Genomic DNA, 17,468 nt, shown 5'->3' with positions numbered 1-17,468 from the left:
GAGTCTTAATTTCTGCTGTGACATTCAGAGTTTGCCATAAACAACATGAAAGCATGGATCTGTCTCCTGCTGCTGTAATGTGTAACGTGTGGGAGATACTTTGTTGGCACACTTTGCCAACTGAAGTTTTGTTCTAACGCAGCGGTCCCCAACCCCGGGCCTCGGACCGGTACCGGTCCGTGAGTCGTTTGGTACCGGGCCGCGAGAGTTGACGCTCAGGTGAGAAATGTATGGTTTTCAGGGTTTTTATCGGTTTTCAGCGTCATTTTGTTATCGTTTTTATCGTTAACTCGGTTTTCCTGGGTCTTTTCACGTGTGTTATGAATAAATCTTCTTTTTTTCGGTACCGGTACTAGTTTTATTTTGTTGTATTTATCAGCGACACCTTAAAGGCCGGTCCGTGAAAATATTGTCGGGCATAAACCGGTCCGTGGCGCAAAAAAGGTTGGGGACCACTGTTCTAACGTGCACTAACCAGTGTCACAGTCACCAGATCCCAATTTAATAGAGCACTTTTGGGATGTTACACGGGAGAGTCGCACCATGAACGTGTAACTGATAGATCTGCAGCAACTCTGTAATGCTGTCACACCAAAATCTGCCAGCAATATTTCCAACACCTTGCTGAATCCATCCCACAAAGGCTTAGATTTCTATGCCTGCTGTTAAAACTCACGACACTAAGATTTAATGTGTATTTGTGTAATATTTATTCCTTTTGGGGGGAAAGTAGTTAATGCAAGGCAGTAAAATAATACAATGGATAATAAATGCATGGCAAATAAAGGCGACAGTAAACTGCAGCTTCCTCAAACTTGGCCACCACCACAGGAACGCCCAAATGATAAGTCCGTTCCAGGTCCTGCTCGCTTTAAAAGCAGTGAATTGCACTGAACTGGCAGCGTGAAGCTGTTTTTCTCCAACAATGTGGTCAGCCAGAATGTAAACAACGACTCCCTGTCATTAAACCTGTATTTATCCTAAACACTGCCCAAACATAAAATTGGACACTCATTATAAATGGCTAAGACTACAACGCCTGTTTCAGGTGGAAAAACTGGTAAAAGACTGACTGAGCGACTCCACTCAGACCGTCACTTTCTGAGCTCTGGGCTGTTTAAGTGTATCCTCAAATCAAATGAGGTAATTGGGAGAAGAAGGAGCCCCCAGCAGCGGTGGGTGTAACACGACGCTTAAAGAGTTGCTATCATCACATGGCAGATGGAAATTTCCATTCAGTGTCCTTGCTTGTTAAATGGGAAGGGTCTGAAGCGCTCGTTTCCAGTAGTCCGCTTCCTCCTGCGCCGCTCTTACACAGTAGGTAAGACCCCGACATTTCCATTAACATCTGCTCTTTACTTTAAGTTTTTTTTTTTTCCATCCTTCTTGTGATTAGCTGCCTAATCATTACCCTCCCTTTCTGATACTCTGGAAGCGGGCAGTTTGACTCGGAGGGCTTCCCCCCGCCTGGTAAGCAGTGTGGTGAGGTTTAATGACTAAAATTAGAACATGTAAGTCAAATCATAAATAATAATAATGACAGAGAGCTCACTTGTGCGCGGGTTTATTTGGGTTTGCATGCATGCTTATTCGTTTGTTTGTTTTTTGTTTGTTTTTATCGGGTTTCTTTCTACAGTAAAGCGTGTCTTTAGATAAGGAGCGTCTGTGTGCGGAGGCTTCCTGCAGGGTGGTGCCTGAAGTCAATAAACAGCGCCAAACGTGTCTTTATTTATAAGAGAAAATTGCGCTTTTTTCTTTCTTTTTTTTTTTTTTTTTTGGTGTGAGCATTTATTGTCTTAACAAAAGGGTTTCTCGAGCCACCAGTTGATCGCATGCAGCAAACGTGGATTTTGCGTGGAGCTTGTGTGTGTTTTGCATGCTTTTCCGCGTTCACTGAAACCGCAGGAAAAAAGCTACACAAAGGCGGCTAATAACGTTTCCAATTTTCATCTCGCTTTTTATTTAACATTTCCCTGCTTTTTTTCACTTTCCATAGTTTCTGTGACTCATAAAGTCTCTCTGTATATAATACAATTCCAGTAATGATTTTTGAAGCGGTGAGCAGCTGGAGAAGATGCTTAAAGAAAGAAAGGATCGTGGTTTATGTAACAGCGGAGCGAGGCACGCGGAGCGTGGCTTGAGGAAGCCCTCTGAGGACTAATAGATATGTTACGACTGCAATCACAAGCTCATACTGTCCCCATGCTTTGATGGAGATGCTTATATGGTTAATCTCAGTTTATTTTGACGAGATTTCATGTCCACGCTTTTTGTTTTTTTTTCTTTTTCTTTGTCTGTCATGGTGTGCCCCTCAGTTACCACCTGGAAGATCATTTTTTTTGACTGTGGGCATCATAATAGATTACAGATTGTAAAGAGTGAGGTTTTTATAATGGGATGCTTTTCACTTTCCACTTTACTCTCTTGAGCGTCTTTTGGTTTGAAATTGGAGAACACTGGTCTTAGTGGCAGACAGCCAGGTGACAGCACAGGACTGAAAACAAAGACTTAGATTGAGCCTGGAGAATCTGCAGGCTTGGGCGTATTCAAGTGGTGACTTAAGGTTCTGTCACTGCCATTCTGGAAGCTAAAAATACCCAGTTGCTACTCAGTGACCGTACACTTTCAAACCAAGGCCTAGATTTTTCTTTTCAACCTACTTGCATAATAGAGGTCTGAGTATGACTCCACCTACATGGATATTTAAGTTTCTAGATGTGGGCGTGTTTTCTTTGAGGAATGTGGTGGTGGCAGTGGTACACACTCGTGTCGTAAAGACTGTGTGGAGACATAATGGCTATCAGTTATTGAAGAGAAGTTATTACCTTGCTGCAGCTTTAATAATTACTACAGAGTAAATGTGTAACCTAAGTTTATAAGAAATTTGAAATGACCCATTGCCTCAATGGCAGTGGGTCATTCCAGCTCTTGAGCAGAAGTGCACTTTAATGAAGTTTGACAACTTCCTAAACTGTAACTTTTTTTAAAGAGTATGGTCAGAGTCAAAGGATTGTAGAAGCATAACATAAGCGTGTTTCCAGCTTGGAAAAGGTTTTGTGGATCACGTACCAACTGAGCAGTTTCCAACTATTTCACCAGCTGCACGCTGGTTAAACTAACCTCCATGTTTAATATCCGTGCAGTGCCTTTCAGTCTTACACCAGCTGACTGTAAAGGTCTCTGTGAAAGCAGCCATTACAGTTATTTTAACTGCTTTTCCAAGATAAAGGTGGGAAGGAAATTCCTGCACATGTTAGAGCTTGGAGCTCGTGAAGCCTTACTCCTCACTGACCCCATGGATACCTGAATGACACATGTAGGTCAGATCCTGCTGCGCAGCTGGGAGCTGAAATATTGCCTGCACTGGCTGATCTAACTTGGAGTATGAGCAAATGATCCACAAGCCAGATGCCGTGTCAGTTTCAAAGGAATGGATATCATACAAAGATGCATTGAGCCAGTGCCACAAAGCACAGAAGCAACTGGCAGTTTTCCAGAATGCTGTCGGCACATTCAATGCGAATGTGAAAAGGTAAATACACTGTATAATGTGTGAACTGAATGATTGCATAATTCACAAACCTGGGCTGTTCACTGAGGTAACCACCTGCCTGTATGCAGTAATCCAGCTTTTTTCTAATGTAAAACTTAGCAGAACCTTGGAAGGAATTTACCCCTTTTCTTTTTCTCGCCAACAGGGTGGTCAGGGGTCAGCTGCAGGGGTTCAGTGTCCTCTAAGCACTGTGGGATGTTTGCCAACACAACTGCTTGAGCACTTTAAAAACTCCTGTGGAGGGAATAAGGTGTGATTCCTGATTAGGTTTTTTTGTTTTGTTTTTTTGTAGTTTTAGGGGGCATTCCTCAGTTGACTGATTGTGGTACACCTGGGGTAAATGTCAAGGAGAAAACCACAAAAGGAAAAGAAGGCAAAGAGAGGGAGTGATAGAAACTCGTAAACTATTTTTTTCAGCTAGCAAGCATATCAGGTGTCAGTCACATAGCCCTGGAGACCTGTCGACCCATGTATTTCCCGACCGTTTGACAAGTGATTGCTGGAGTTTGCTAGCTTTCACCAGGTGAAACAGGTCATAAAAAGAGTACTGCTTCAAAAACCTCCTTAATTGTTATCCATAGTTGCACACGTCTTTGCAACGCAATTTCATGGTAGTGACAGTGCAACCACTTGCTAAGCATTCGCAGAATACACAGCAGGACAGGTGACTGCCAGCTCTCAAGGCCTGTGTGAATGGGGCAAGTGATATCACATTGACTGCTCTCAACCACTCGCAACTTGTTGGGGAATGTACATTTTCCCCTCATGATCAGTGGTTTCCTTGCAGTTAACAACCTGGCTATAGGCCTGTGTGACTGGGGGCTTAGCTAGGCTATCTGTCTCCCCATGCTTACTCTGCCTTCATATTTGTCCTGCAGACTTGAGAGTTTTAGAATATTCTCATCTAAAACCTCTGAAGAAAGGACAATATACAGACTTCCCAAGATACTTCTGCCTTTCCTAAAAATGTAGCATTTATAATTTACCCAGAGTAACTCTGAGTTTACCTAATGTTAGCAAGTCCCTGCAAAGGTAAACACGAGTTTCATGTAGGCAACACTGTGCATGAGAGAGGTAATATATTTAAATATTTTCTTCTTTTATCTGTCTGCCAGGAATCAGAACTATGAGTCAGTGCCTTAGCAAGAGATTAGTGCAGAGCACTTGATATGATTGTAGCTCTAAATATCCCACATAGCACCTCTGAATAATCAGAGAACACCGGGTTGATGGTTACTAAAATATTCTCCATTTTTCTTCTACAATTCCTTCCTTAGACCCAGTTAATGTAATTAAAGTGACCTGAATTCATGCTTGTGTAGTGTAAAGACTCTTTTTCTGTTTCTCCTAATTCAATATTGTATGCTTCAATTACACTTTATAAAGCTACTAGGGACAAAGGTGTCAGCTTTACATAAGCAGCCAGAGTAGTTCTGTGTTAAAGTGAACTTAAAATGCAGACTGTTATGTGGAAAGTTCTTACTATGGCGTGATGAAGATATCCAGAGTTCAAAATGGTGCCAACTAGAGAAACATGAAAAGAAGCAGGTTATTTTGTAAATGTGTTCTCCTACTGAGAGAACAGTCTGTCTCCTCTGTGCATCAGGTAGTGACGTCTTTATACAGGTGACCTAACAAAAGTTACTGGCTCCAAGCTCTCAAATTACACCCACGGGTTATTTTTCATGGTGGAAAAGACCACAGATGGAACTGGTTTTAGTCTTTTAGCTTAATTTTAATCAAACTGAAACTGAAGACACCGAGAACTGAGCCTTTGACGTAACAGGAAACAAAAACCCTTCTCTGGCCCATTAGCCCCTTCTGAAGTCATCATCCACACCTCCAGCTAGAGTCAAGGGTGAAACCTTGAGCTTGTGAAGAATTACACATTGTTACAAAACAAAATGCTGTCGTCACTATTAGCAGACATGAGCTGGCAAATCAATATTAACTGATAAGATGGACAGAGAGAGAAAGTCTCCAGGGTTCACAAACAGGTTTGGACACACCAGGTTTATTCCAAAAGGTCAATATGGTGTTTACTTTAGGTCTAAGGTCAAAGTTTTTTGTCAATATGGGCTTTTTTTTTGGTTGTTTTTTGTGTGTTACTTGTTTGATATTCGTCATAGAAATCTCCATCTTTATGTAACAGTTTCTTTTGAATAAATGAAACGATTCATTCCTTCACTTCCGACACTGCTGTCGCCTAACAGTGGACGCAAACTGGTATCTTAAATGTCACAGGCAATAAGGGCCGTTCCATATTATGTTAGAAATAGGTCACACCATGTGCGGTTTGGCTACGTCAAAAAGTGTTTGCAGTTGTTTTCAGTGGCCACATACGTCACAGTGATCGCATGAAATGACAGAGGTGCGTTCAAACCCCGTCTTCTTCTTTACCTTCACACATCTAGCCCGTCGCTGTGAAACGATAACGGGAAATGAACAGAAAATGTTGGAAAACAGTTGAGAGGAATTATCTAACCAGCTAACCTAGCACTTTGGATGTAGTATAAAGTTGCCCTTATTCAGGAGAGTCGTTGTATGTGATTATTTGTTCCAGACTAGAGGGAATACCTCAGGACTGAGGTTGAAAAAATAGTTACCAGCCACCACACCTTTTCTGGGAACACTCAGTCCTCTGTGCTTACTTTACCCTACAGAAGCAGAACATTAAAAATCAAACTTCTCTATGGAACATCAAAATCAAGAAATAGATTCCTAACCCTTCCATATGGTAGCAGTTTCAAACTAGATATGAATAGCATGAACGCAGCCTTCCAGGATAGTCTGTTCATATGCTCTCAACATGTGAAAACGTGATATTCGATTCCAGCGCAACAGCAAGGGAAATTTACAGAAGGGAGGAGGGAGTTGTCGTCCACATGTCACACATGATGATTCGTCCCAAATGCAAACAATGACAAACTGGATGATCTGAAGGAGCATGCGTGCCTCTGTCACACTCTCTCATATGTGGTTATAGTTCTTGCTGCAGGGACACAAGTGAATGTTAAGCCATCCACAGATGACACGCCTCACCAGTAGCTATGGTTAGGCTATCATAATTCTTTGCAGATTCAGAACGCTTTGATTTCTGTCACTGTTCTTAGGCAGCAGAGGCAGATGGACTTCACTGGTTTAATGGACAGTTTGGTATTTTTTGCGCTCATGAAAAAGAACTTTTAGCTCCGTGAGCTTCAGCTGTCCTTATCTGTTATCAGTACATATTCAGACTGTTTACAAAACGAGTTGCAATCATAGCAAGATCTCTCGTTGGGGATTCCAGTCTTGGCTGTATGGCTCTTCACAGATAAGACTTTAGAGATAACACTTTATTGTTCATCCATCTATCATAGGGTTTCATGTTTTGGCAATTGTGAAATGACTGGAAAGTGTAAGCAAACCTAAGGTTAGCAAAACTGTTTTGTGCTTTAAAAGTTTCACGAGTTTTAGAAAGCAGGGATTGTCCGAGGTAGTAACACTGTTCTTCTAGGTCTTGGTGATATTTCTGGTTGGAATGTGGCGTTTGTTCATCGGGTGTCATCGTGTTACTTAGCAACCTCCGACCAATAGGTTAAAATGGCTAGTTTCTAGCATTTATGAATAGTAACACCTTATAAAAGTGTCATATGATACTGATTTTATAACAGTAACATCTAATTTAACAAATATTGAGTATACTCATTTTTGACATCTCCAAAGTGTGCCATATTAGTCCAGTGTTAGTATTAGTATTACATCATTTCACAGGGTAACTTAGTAAGTCAAGTTAACTGTACTTAGGAACCATATCAAAAGGTTGTCAGATAACTGTATGCATGTATTTTAGGCTACGTGATCTAATCCAGCTTTCAAAGTCACCTTTGTTTCAGCATTTTATGCATTTTTGTCTGGTGCATGTTGCTGATGTGCAGGTAAACCATAATTAAACGATAACTTAATGAAAATTAAGGTATGAAAATCTCCTTTCCTACATGGATGTTTATTTGATTGAGCAAAATCTTGCATTCTAATTTTTTATTATGCACTCAATGGAGGTGGTCAGTGTCTGACTGAGTGTAGTAGTTGAGCATTGATGCATGCATGCAGGTAAATAGAGTTTGCTGCATGTAAACATACAATGAGGCCCATATTTATGTCGATTTCTATAAACTATGTCTACCACCCTGTGGCCCTGTGACAGACTGGCGATCTGTCCAGGGTGTACCCTGCCTCACGCCTCTCTATGACACCATACAGTTTGTTATTTAATCTGTTACCCAGAATATTGCTTTACCTTCACCTAGTGGCAGGGTACCCAATTGCTTCTTAACAGGAAGTTTTGTGGCCGGTTGTAGCACAATTTTTAAAGCAAAGTGCATCATAAGAAGAACAGTTTGATTCTTAGTGACTCATTCTGTTGACCTGCAAACAACTAGCGGCCATTTCTGCTGACTGATAACTTTTTGTTCATTTTAATTGTTTAAAGCCCAAGAGAGGCTGGCAGGCTACTGGTGTCAGGTATGAACCAGCTGGTTCAACTTCTCCTTAACAGCTACCGTTGTACATCCAAACTGCCTCATTAAATTGAATTTGTGGTTTCAGGTGGAGGAATGTGGTTGCAATTTGCAGCTACTGTGACGTGTGTGACTTCTTTTTGACGTAAGCACGCCAGAACAACTTTGCACTAACTTTTAGAATGTTTACAAAAAAATGTTGAAAGTAACTTTAGTCATTTGAATTAAGCTTATATTTTTAATGTATGTGTTATTGAATATTTTTGAGATTATCGTGAAGGGATCTCCACAAATATAATTGCTAAGTATCATATGATGTACATAGCACTTACTTAGAAACACGTGCTGACAGAGGACAACTAATGATTTACTTGCAAGTTGTTTGGTATTTGCACCCAGTCACATCGAGTTGAGAGGTTTGGGCTTCACTAACAATAAAGATATACAGAGAAGTTAAAGTTGATGGTGCCAACGATGTTTTGGTCAAAATGGGAGGTTAATAAACCCTCGATCCATGATGGAAACGTCCCTCGTGGCCTCTTGTCAGCCACCTGATTTCAACATACTTTGTTATTCTCCCGCTACAGACATGCAGTTAAAGCGGGAGAGTAACAACGTGTACTCTCTAATCTGGAAGAACCACATGATTACCTCAGCTCTTATTTAGGCAATCACTTTAGCAAACTTTAAGAATAGCCAGAGTGTGGTGGCAAACACCAGCAGTAGGTGGGCTCTGCCAGTTAAATGACAAAGTGTTCCCAAAACATTGACTGGGGACATGCTAATGGCTCAAAATGTGGGTAGAGATATCAGCGTGAGCAATGATCAACCTTTACTGAACCCAGTGAGAAGAGAACTGAGAACATGAACTCTTACACCCTGTTCTGTACAAACCTATCAGTAAATAAGTGAAGTTTCAATTCCAGGATTGAAACTTATTATTATTACTCAAAAAAACACCTAAAAGAAAGAAGAATCGGAAGATTCAAAAAAGGATAAATATCTGTATTTGTAGATGCTTGTAGCAACTTTGCAATATTTTCAGCCACATATTTCTTACTAAAAACCTTCATTTTAAATGAGCAAAGTTGGTGGACTGGTCCTTTGGGTTTATGTTTTTTTAGTTGTAGGCTGGAACTGAGGCAGATACAGATCATTGAATGGATTGGCTGAAGCCAGCACGTGTCTTTGCCTCCGACGGATACTTCAAGTCTTTGTTTTGTTTGCAGTGCTAATCATGTGACCTCAAACTCTGACCTCAGACACTTTGGTTGGTAGTTGCTTTTCAGCTCGGCTCAGAAGTTTCTTTCCCAACCCCCGAATCTCGGGGTTGATGCTTAGTCACAGGTGATTAGCCGAGCATGTGTGTGAAGACACCCCCCCCCCCCACACACACACACACACACACACAGTTTAGCTTTCACAGAAATTGTCTCTCCTGTGCATTTTTCTGCTTCATCATTTTTCTTCTTTGTGTCAAACTTTTGGGATGAATTTGATTTTACTTGCATTTAAAGTGAAATTATTATTACTGCTTTCTTGCTCTGGTACATTTTGAAGTTTCTCACATGATCTCACACACACATTGCTCAAGATTTGTCAGGTTGTGCTCGCCTTGCTAACTACTAGACGAGTGGTAGTGAAACGTGAAAAAGTGCAACAGAGATGGTAAAAAGTTGAGACGATAAGAGATAAAGTTGTGCAGAGCTGCAGGTGACATATTTCAAAAGCAAACTGTCCCCGTTTCCCATTTTAGGTTATACTTTTCACAGTTTCACTACAAACTGGACAGCAGCTAGTCCTTATTTGCAGCCAAGTATGCGGACTAATAATGGCTCGTGTGGGCTCAAGTAAATTTTCTGATTTTATTTAAACATTAAAACACAGTAAAGTATCGTATAAACCAGGGGTGCTCACACTTTTTCCGCATGTGAGCTACTTATAAAATGACCAAGTCAAAATGATCTACCCACTACAAAAATCCAAAACATATACTTATTTATAAATATATTGAGGATTCTTTATATCTACAATGTATATACATGCATAACCGCAATATCCAATATTTCACAACACAATTAACTATGTAAATTTTTTGTCATTACCTGAGTTTACTCTGATGACTTGCACTGAATTGAATCAGCCAGGGATGCATAGTCCGGACAGTAGCTGCTGACGGCCAGGTTTAAGAGAAAAAACCGAGAGCTAAAAATTGGAGTTAACTCGCTGACTAGCTTGTCAGTTTTACTACACTTCGCGCCGCTGTTTGCGCATGCGCAGCGACCTAAGCGTCAGAAAAAATCTGCTGTCATCTGACTGGCTTCCCTGTATCAATCAAGTGACGGGATGGATGATAGGCTGGCATCTATTTTTTTAATGCCATGCGATCTACCAATACTACCTTTGCGATCGACTGGTCGATCGCGATCGACGTATTGAGCACCCCTGGTATAAACGAAGACTTTGTAGCAGTTCAGCATTTGGAGTCTATATTTAAAACATATCTTTTCATGTTCAGCATTTACAAGCTCAGTGCCCGATGTTCTGAGGAAGAAAATAGTGTCTTTTTACCTTAAGTGATTTGTACATGTGTGTGTTTTCTTCTATTTGAACTGCATTACAAAGTAAAAAAAAACCCATCTCTGACACAAACATGACCTTGGGCACGCCGACATCCAGACAGTGAGCCATCTGATTGGTCAGCCTGTGGCACGGCCTACTACTGAAAACACTGACAGTCGCCTACAGTATGTCTGTGTCTGGGCATCTGTGTGCCTGCTGCATGTGCAAGCAATTTTGTGTGTGTGTGTGTGTGTGTGTGTGTGTGTGTGTGTGTGTGTGTGTGTGTGTGTGTGTGTGTGTGTGTGTGTGTGTGTGTGTGTCAGAGACCAGTCCAGACAGCAGTTTTCTGTAACCTAAATCATACAGACCACCTGTGTTTGATCTGTATGATTTAGGTCCATTTATAAGTGGTCATGTGTCCTCTCATGTGGTCGTGTCTTGAAGCTGCTGAGGGTATTTAGGAGTTGGTGCACGCTGGTATCTTCAGTCCGATGCCGATGATCAAACTGGCCACGTTACAGTGTAGCTCTATCCGTCCTTCAGTGAGTGTATATAGTTTATTCTCCGTGTGCTCTCCTCGATTATATTTGTTGAGTCAGATGTGTATATACATGTATGCATACCAAGTGGGTGGTGTTGGTGGAGATTGGGAGTGAGCTATCAAGGTTACGACCCCGCTTATGACTGATCAAAAAAGGAGGAGTCTGAGCAAACTGCGCATCCTGATTGGCTGACAGAGGCCCTCCTTCCTCTCTTTTAAAAGCTTCCTGTCTTACCTGAGTCACAAAAGGGCCAGAGCACCTCACCCATCCACTCGTCTCTCTTCTGTCTGTTTTTCTTCAAATCTATTCATTCAAAAAGGGAGGACAAACAAGGAACCTTCCTAGAACCGCTTTAAGAAACCTTTCAGTAAGTGAGCTTGTTTGTTTAGGGGGATTTTTTTTCTTGAAAAAGTGAGCCATGCCATGCACAGCAGGTAGGACCTCTGTTGTGCAAATGTTGAGTGGGGGGTAAAACAGAAACACGTGTAATGTTTGCTTTCAAGGAATTTTCTGTGTAACACGTAGCAGTTTAAAGCATTGACTTCACTCACTTAGCTATAAAGGGGTGTGTTTGCTCGTGCCAAGACTTGTAGACCGTGGCTGATGCAACAGCTTGTGTGTACACTGAAGGCGAATGGTTTCAGACTAAATAGGTAAAGGGCTCTCATTCTAAATTTACAAATTACTGTATTTTTTTAAGCCTGGCTTCTTTTCCTTTTTTGCCAAACACTTTAGATAAGACCAATATCTTATCTTAACATGACTGCATACAGTCTATATCACTATAGCAGACATTCTATATATGAGAAGAAACTTAAAATGACTGCTGCTGTGTGATTTGCCTTGAAACATGTTGAAAGAACCAAGTCAAAATCTTTAAATGCATATTGTATGAACTGTGTGTTGTCTCTGGAGTCTTTAAAAATGTTTTGGCCTCAGGAGTGAGATAGATGGGTCGGGTTTGGAAAAGAAATGAACAAATTCCAGCAACCTATAAAGATTAATTTTACCGATGGTGGGAAGTACTTAATGTGGGTTTCTATAAGTAATGGTTGTATCAACACATCATTTTAACCCAGCTTGACAGGTTAATCCTCTTGGCTGCAGAGAGCGAACCCCAGTCTCCATTTCCCTCTAACAGCACGGCAGACAAGGACTTTGAGAGATTAGGTGTAGCGGCGTGTGTGATGTGGCTTTTAACGATGACACAGCCACCTAATCTCTGTTGGCTCAAAACTATTATGGCTTTACTTCACAGAAAGTACAACAACCTGTCAGTAACAATAAGTTTTTGTGAAAGAAGGTCTCAACTGCATCGGCCAGGACATTGAACACCCCTGGTAGTGTATCTAAAAGAGCTCAAGTTTTGACTGCAAACGCTTGTTTACACTTTGAAGTGGCTCAACCGCTTCCCTCTTTAAAAGCTGTTGCTTAAGTTGCAGGTCTTTGTATTTCTATCAGCTGTCCTTAAGACTGACCACTTGCGGATGGATGGTAGCTCAACTATGTTTTTACTGCTCCACTTGATCATCACCAGGTGGTTGTGGGAAGGTTTTTGTTCATCGTTGATGTTACAGTTGTTGTCGTATTGTGGCATTATCAGAAATTTGCATGAAAAACCCAATGATTGGTTTAAAACATAAGACCTTTTTAAACAGAGAGAAACACTGTTTGATTCAGTGCAAAGAAGCAAAGCTATCATTATGCATAAAGGTAATCAAGGTAGAATAAAGACCTGTCCATATCTAGTTAGTCATTACAGGAAGTGTTTGTGAACTAAAAATCACGAATGTGGGATACTGTTTGTCCGTGATTTAAACAGCCCAGTGCTGCTCCCAACAAAGGGAAAACCAATTCTGCAGGGGAGACCTACCTCGGCACTTGTGCAGGTGAAGCCAAAGGGAAGATATGCTTCACCATATTTTCTAGTCTTTGGCTTAGAATGAAGTTGGTTTGGAAACACATTCAGCGATGCTTCATCTCCTGCTTTGCGTTTCTGTAGGCGCCTGTGCTAGCAGTGTCCAAGCGTTTTGTTTTTTTCCCCCCTTTTCATCCCGTGCCCCCCCTGCCATGGCTCTGCGCCCCCCCTAGGGGGCGGGCCCCATACTTTGGGAAGGTCTGCATTAGTGTATGTTAAGTTCATGGCAGAAGAAAGAGCTGTGTGAATAGGTAAATGTGGTTTGCCGAGCTGTTCCTTTAACTTTACATTAACATATTTGTTCTTCTCAATGCATTACACCACATCATTACTGCTGCGAGTGCCGTGAAACAAAAGAGGATGTCAGAAGTGTCCTTTCTCATGGGTTCATCGGTGTCACGGCTCTGGCTGGTCCTGTACACGTTGCATTAGTTTTTCATTAGTGAGTCGCCCTTAGGCTCTTTTCTTCCAACTCAGTCAAAGAGCTCTTTGTGTGAGGGGGGAAACAGCACTGTAAATCACGTTGCTGCTATTTTCGTTTATAATCACGTTGTCTTCTTTCAGTGTGTTGAGCTCCTTCTTACATAACTTAAACACTACAGAAATTGAAGGCGGTGCCCCTAAGTGGAGTGTCATTTCTTTTCTTTGATGTTAAGGGTTAAGTTGTGTAAACCAGCTCATGCATTATCAAGGGCACAGCTGATGGTGGTCCGACGACCCCACGGACATGCTATATCCATGACCTAGTTTCACGTCACTGGAGCTGACTCGACTCCGCTCAGCAGTCATTATGTACGTCAGCACTTGGTTGTGATATCTTCCTAAAGAGACAAGAGATACAAATAACTTTAGTCATTAACACAACTAATTGAGCCTGTGTGAAATGTAAAAGGCAATAAAATTAACACAAAGTCACCCTTCCTGGTACAGGTGAAGCTGCGTAACAAGTGCCAAGGCACATATAATCTCTTAGGAAGCCCCTCAGTTCCAGGAAATGGTTTCCAGAGTAGAGGGCTCCATTTTTACCTTAAAGGATTTTTTTATTCTTGTGGGAGTGGTCTTCCCCCGGGGCTTTCTACAAGAAACCCTTTCTGCCATAAAGTACTTGGATAGTTAAAGGTTAAACATCATGGTTAACCATGTTTAAGTTGAAGTTTGCCTTCAGGGCTTTCTGCCAAAAAGGCTTTCTGTGTGCCTTCCTCATCATGGCCAAAAACCTGATAAGGGCAGATAATAAAACCACTGACAGCCCCTGTAATCAGTTATTCCAGTTCTTGGAACAGTTTAAGACCAGCAAAAAAAGGAAAGCAACATATAAACAGACAAAAAGCCAATTCTGTTACTGAAACTTTGTCTTGTTTTTCCTTTATTGTTTCAGGACTTTTCTCAACGGTAACAAGATATAGCTGAGGTGATTGACAAGGTTCTTGTATCCTGTGCCAGTGAAGTCTAAACCCTGAAAATCCTAGAAAGGTACATTTCTCTGCCTCTGGTCCTCCTCTCTGTACCACTATGCCGGGAATTGTGGAACGCATGGAACTGAGGAAAGTCTCCACAGTGGCTGACGACGACAGCCTTGATGAACAACTCACAGAGCCCACCGACTGTGAGAAGGCCACCATGAGCAGGTCAGTGACTGTGATGTCTTTCTTAATATCAGTAGACTAGAGAAGGCTGGATTTTTGTGGGCAAGCCTCTGGTTATGGCAATCTAATCACAAGCGGATCTTTGAACTCCTGCTTTACCATGATTGGGTATAAATTGGTGTGCATTGGTGCGTCAGAATAAATGACAGAAGTTGTAAATTGGTGTCAAATAATCAGCGTAGACAGCTTCTTCTCTGCTCGTTGCACAGAAAGGTGATTAAATCATAAATCGTAACACGGTAATGTTTTCAATGAATGACTCTCTGTGTTTGCATCACTTCAGGACACCTGCTTGGGATGTTTGATCTGTTTCTAAGAATAAATTGCATATGTTTTAGTCTGAAGCAGCACAGTGAATCTTTTTACACATAGCTTCCATATATAGTTGAGACGTGGACACACAAATGACCTCAGACAAGTGGCATAACCAGTTCAGCTTCTTTTCTGTTGCTTGTACTGGCACTTGCATATAGACATAAAGATTACATCTGTTAGCAGTTTGCTAAAAAAAAAGAAAAGCTAAACATAGCACAGAAAGTTGATATACATTTGAACTGAACCACTGTGTTTGTGTCCTAATGCATATCTTTTTCAATCCTATCAGTCAGTATAATGTGGATGATAATGACGATGGAGAAAGCAATGTGTTCCTGACAAATGGGATACCAAAGAGGCAGAAGTATGATAATAAATACTCTATATTACTAACACATGTCTATGGGAAGCTGGATTTTCAATCTCTCTGACAAATCTTTCACCAACAGCACCAAAGCCTTTGGTTTGCTGCACATTGACAGTGTAAACTTAAAGCTAACACTAATGAAATAAATAAAAGTCTTTGTCTGGTGAAGGTTGGTGTGTTTGAGGACAACCGCTTGACAAAAGCTATAGACTCTACTTTATTTTCTTTTGCTTGCACTTAAGACTTGCAGTTAAACATAAACACTACAACAGCTATTGGCAGCTGGTTACAAAAAAGATGTGCCACAGTTGACGTATATTTGAACTGAACCATTAGCTACATTTGCATGTCCCAACGTATAACTTTCAATTCAATTCAATTTTATAGAAGACCCTACAATAATACATACAAACATTCTGTTGCTTTCTCTATTCTGCCAGTGAATATAACATGGATGATATGTTCCTTCCAAATGAGATACGAAGGAGGAAAAAGTATGATAATAAATAGTTTTTCCTTCTACTGGTGAATCTTTCACCACCAGCAGTACCAGGCTTTGGTTTGCTTGCACATAGCATCCACTAAGACTAGCAGACTTGGCAAACACTAATGAGTCATAGAATAAATATAAACATATTTTATTACTCATTTTAGGTTGGTTTATACAGATTATTACAGATTCTTGTCCATTCTTTTCTTTCTGGGCATAGGTTGGTGTCCAACTTCTTTTCTGTTGCTTCCACTGACACTTGCATTTTAACATAAAGACTACAGCTGATGGCAAGTGGTTAAAAGCAAATTGTGGGGCAGAAAGTTGATTCATATGTGACATTAACCATTAGCTGTGTTTGCATGTGCTAATATATATCTTTCTCAATCCTCACAGTCAATTTATGGATGATAATGAAGACGGAGAAGGACAAAGGTGATAATAAGAACTTTATAAAACTAGCACAGGACTATGGGAGGGTGGATTTTTCCTTGTGTCTGACAAATCTTTTACAGAAGGTTCAGATTCATGACAAATAACCAACATAGATAGTCCAGTACCTTTTCTGCTCCCTGCACTTGTGCTTGCACTTGCGAAGTTACTCCTCATTTGGCATGTCTATCTTTTGGCTTTAAGGCGGCAGATTAATTGCATGTAAATAATGTGTTTATCAGGGTGAGGCACACTGGTGGTTATTGAATTGGGAAGGTGTTTCAGTCCAGCTAGCTACTTTCTGCTGCTCCCTTGCCACAGCGGGTAGCTAGTTTTTTAAAAAAAAACTGAGTTGTTAGAGTTGATGCGTTTTTAAGAACAAATGAAGAAAGGCATAGGTGTAAAGAGGTGCAGTTACAATTTTTACGTTTACATTTAAAACCCTGACACACACAAATGTCGTCAGATAACCAGCATAACCAGTCCAGCTTCTTTTCTGTTGCTTGCATTTATACTCGCACTTAAACGTAAAGACTACGGCTACAGATTTAGGTAGTTAACAGTAAATTGTAGCACATAAAGTTGATACAGAGACTGCATGTGCTAATGTATATCTTTTTCACAGTCAGTTTATGGATGACCATAGTCCTGGATGGAGGACTATGTGTTGGTAGATTGTTTTTCTTGTGTCTAACAAATCTTTTATAAGTGGCACCAATGTCTTTTTGTTTCCTGCACATTGTCAAGTCAAGGTACACTGAATGCTAACACTAATAATTTGCAAAAGAAAATCTACATATTTCATCACTCATTTGAACTTGGTTCTACTTCAGAGGAAGTCTCTGGGTTGAGAGCAGTGTAGATCGGTATAACCATATAAACAGTTGAGCATCTTATTGCTTGCACTCACGCTTGCACTTACGCACAAAGACTGCATTTGATGACAGGCGGTTACATCATAAAATATAGCACTGAAAGTTGATACACATTTGAAGTGAACCTCTCACTGTGTTTGTCCTAACGTGTATCTTTCTCAATGTTGACAGCCAATTTAATGGGGATGATAATGACGATGGAGAGAGCCACAGGTTTCTGTCAAACGGTATACCAAAGAAGAAGACATATGAAGAAGAATATGTAAGGA

At 40.8% G+C, this 17,468-nt stretch overlaps 1 protein-coding gene across 8 annotated transcripts in view; it reads left to right on the top strand.

Annotated features, from left to right (window-relative positions):
* The first annotated feature begins 1,176 nt into the window (after positions 1–1,176).
* The window catches only part of slc38a4 (solute carrier family 38 member 4), a 32,222-nt gene continuing 15,930 nt past the window's right edge, over positions 1,177–17,468 (top strand). The window contains exons 1-6 of one of the 8 annotated variants that reach the window (XM_085387307.1): positions 1,245–1,321; positions 1,436–1,470; positions 14,453–14,702; positions 15,325–15,399; positions 16,289–16,327; positions 17,371–17,461. In XM_085387307.1, coding sequence (XP_085243433.1) covers positions 14,587–14,702; positions 15,325–15,399; positions 16,289–16,327; positions 17,371–17,461 — 321 coding nt within the window. In that variant the 5' untranslated portion in view covers positions 1,245–1,321; positions 1,436–1,470; positions 14,453–14,586. Of the gene's footprint in view, positions 1,322–1,435; positions 1,471–3,698; positions 3,804–11,384; positions 11,524–14,452; positions 14,703–15,324; positions 15,400–16,288; positions 16,328–17,370; positions 17,462–17,468 lie in introns of those variants that run through there. The other 7 variants (XM_085387304.1, XM_085387309.1, XM_085387308.1 and 4 more) reach the window with 7 other exon arrangements.

This window comes from Rhamphochromis longiceps, linkage group LG17 (genome assembly GCF_057381845.1).
Source record: "Rhamphochromis longiceps isolate RC_006_pf linkage group LG17, R_longiceps_female_GT1.1, whole genome shotgun sequence".
Lineage (NCBI taxonomy): Eukaryota > Metazoa > Chordata > Actinopteri > Cichliformes > Cichlidae > Rhamphochromis > Rhamphochromis longiceps.
This window is presented reverse-complemented; position numbering and strand designations above follow the sequence as displayed.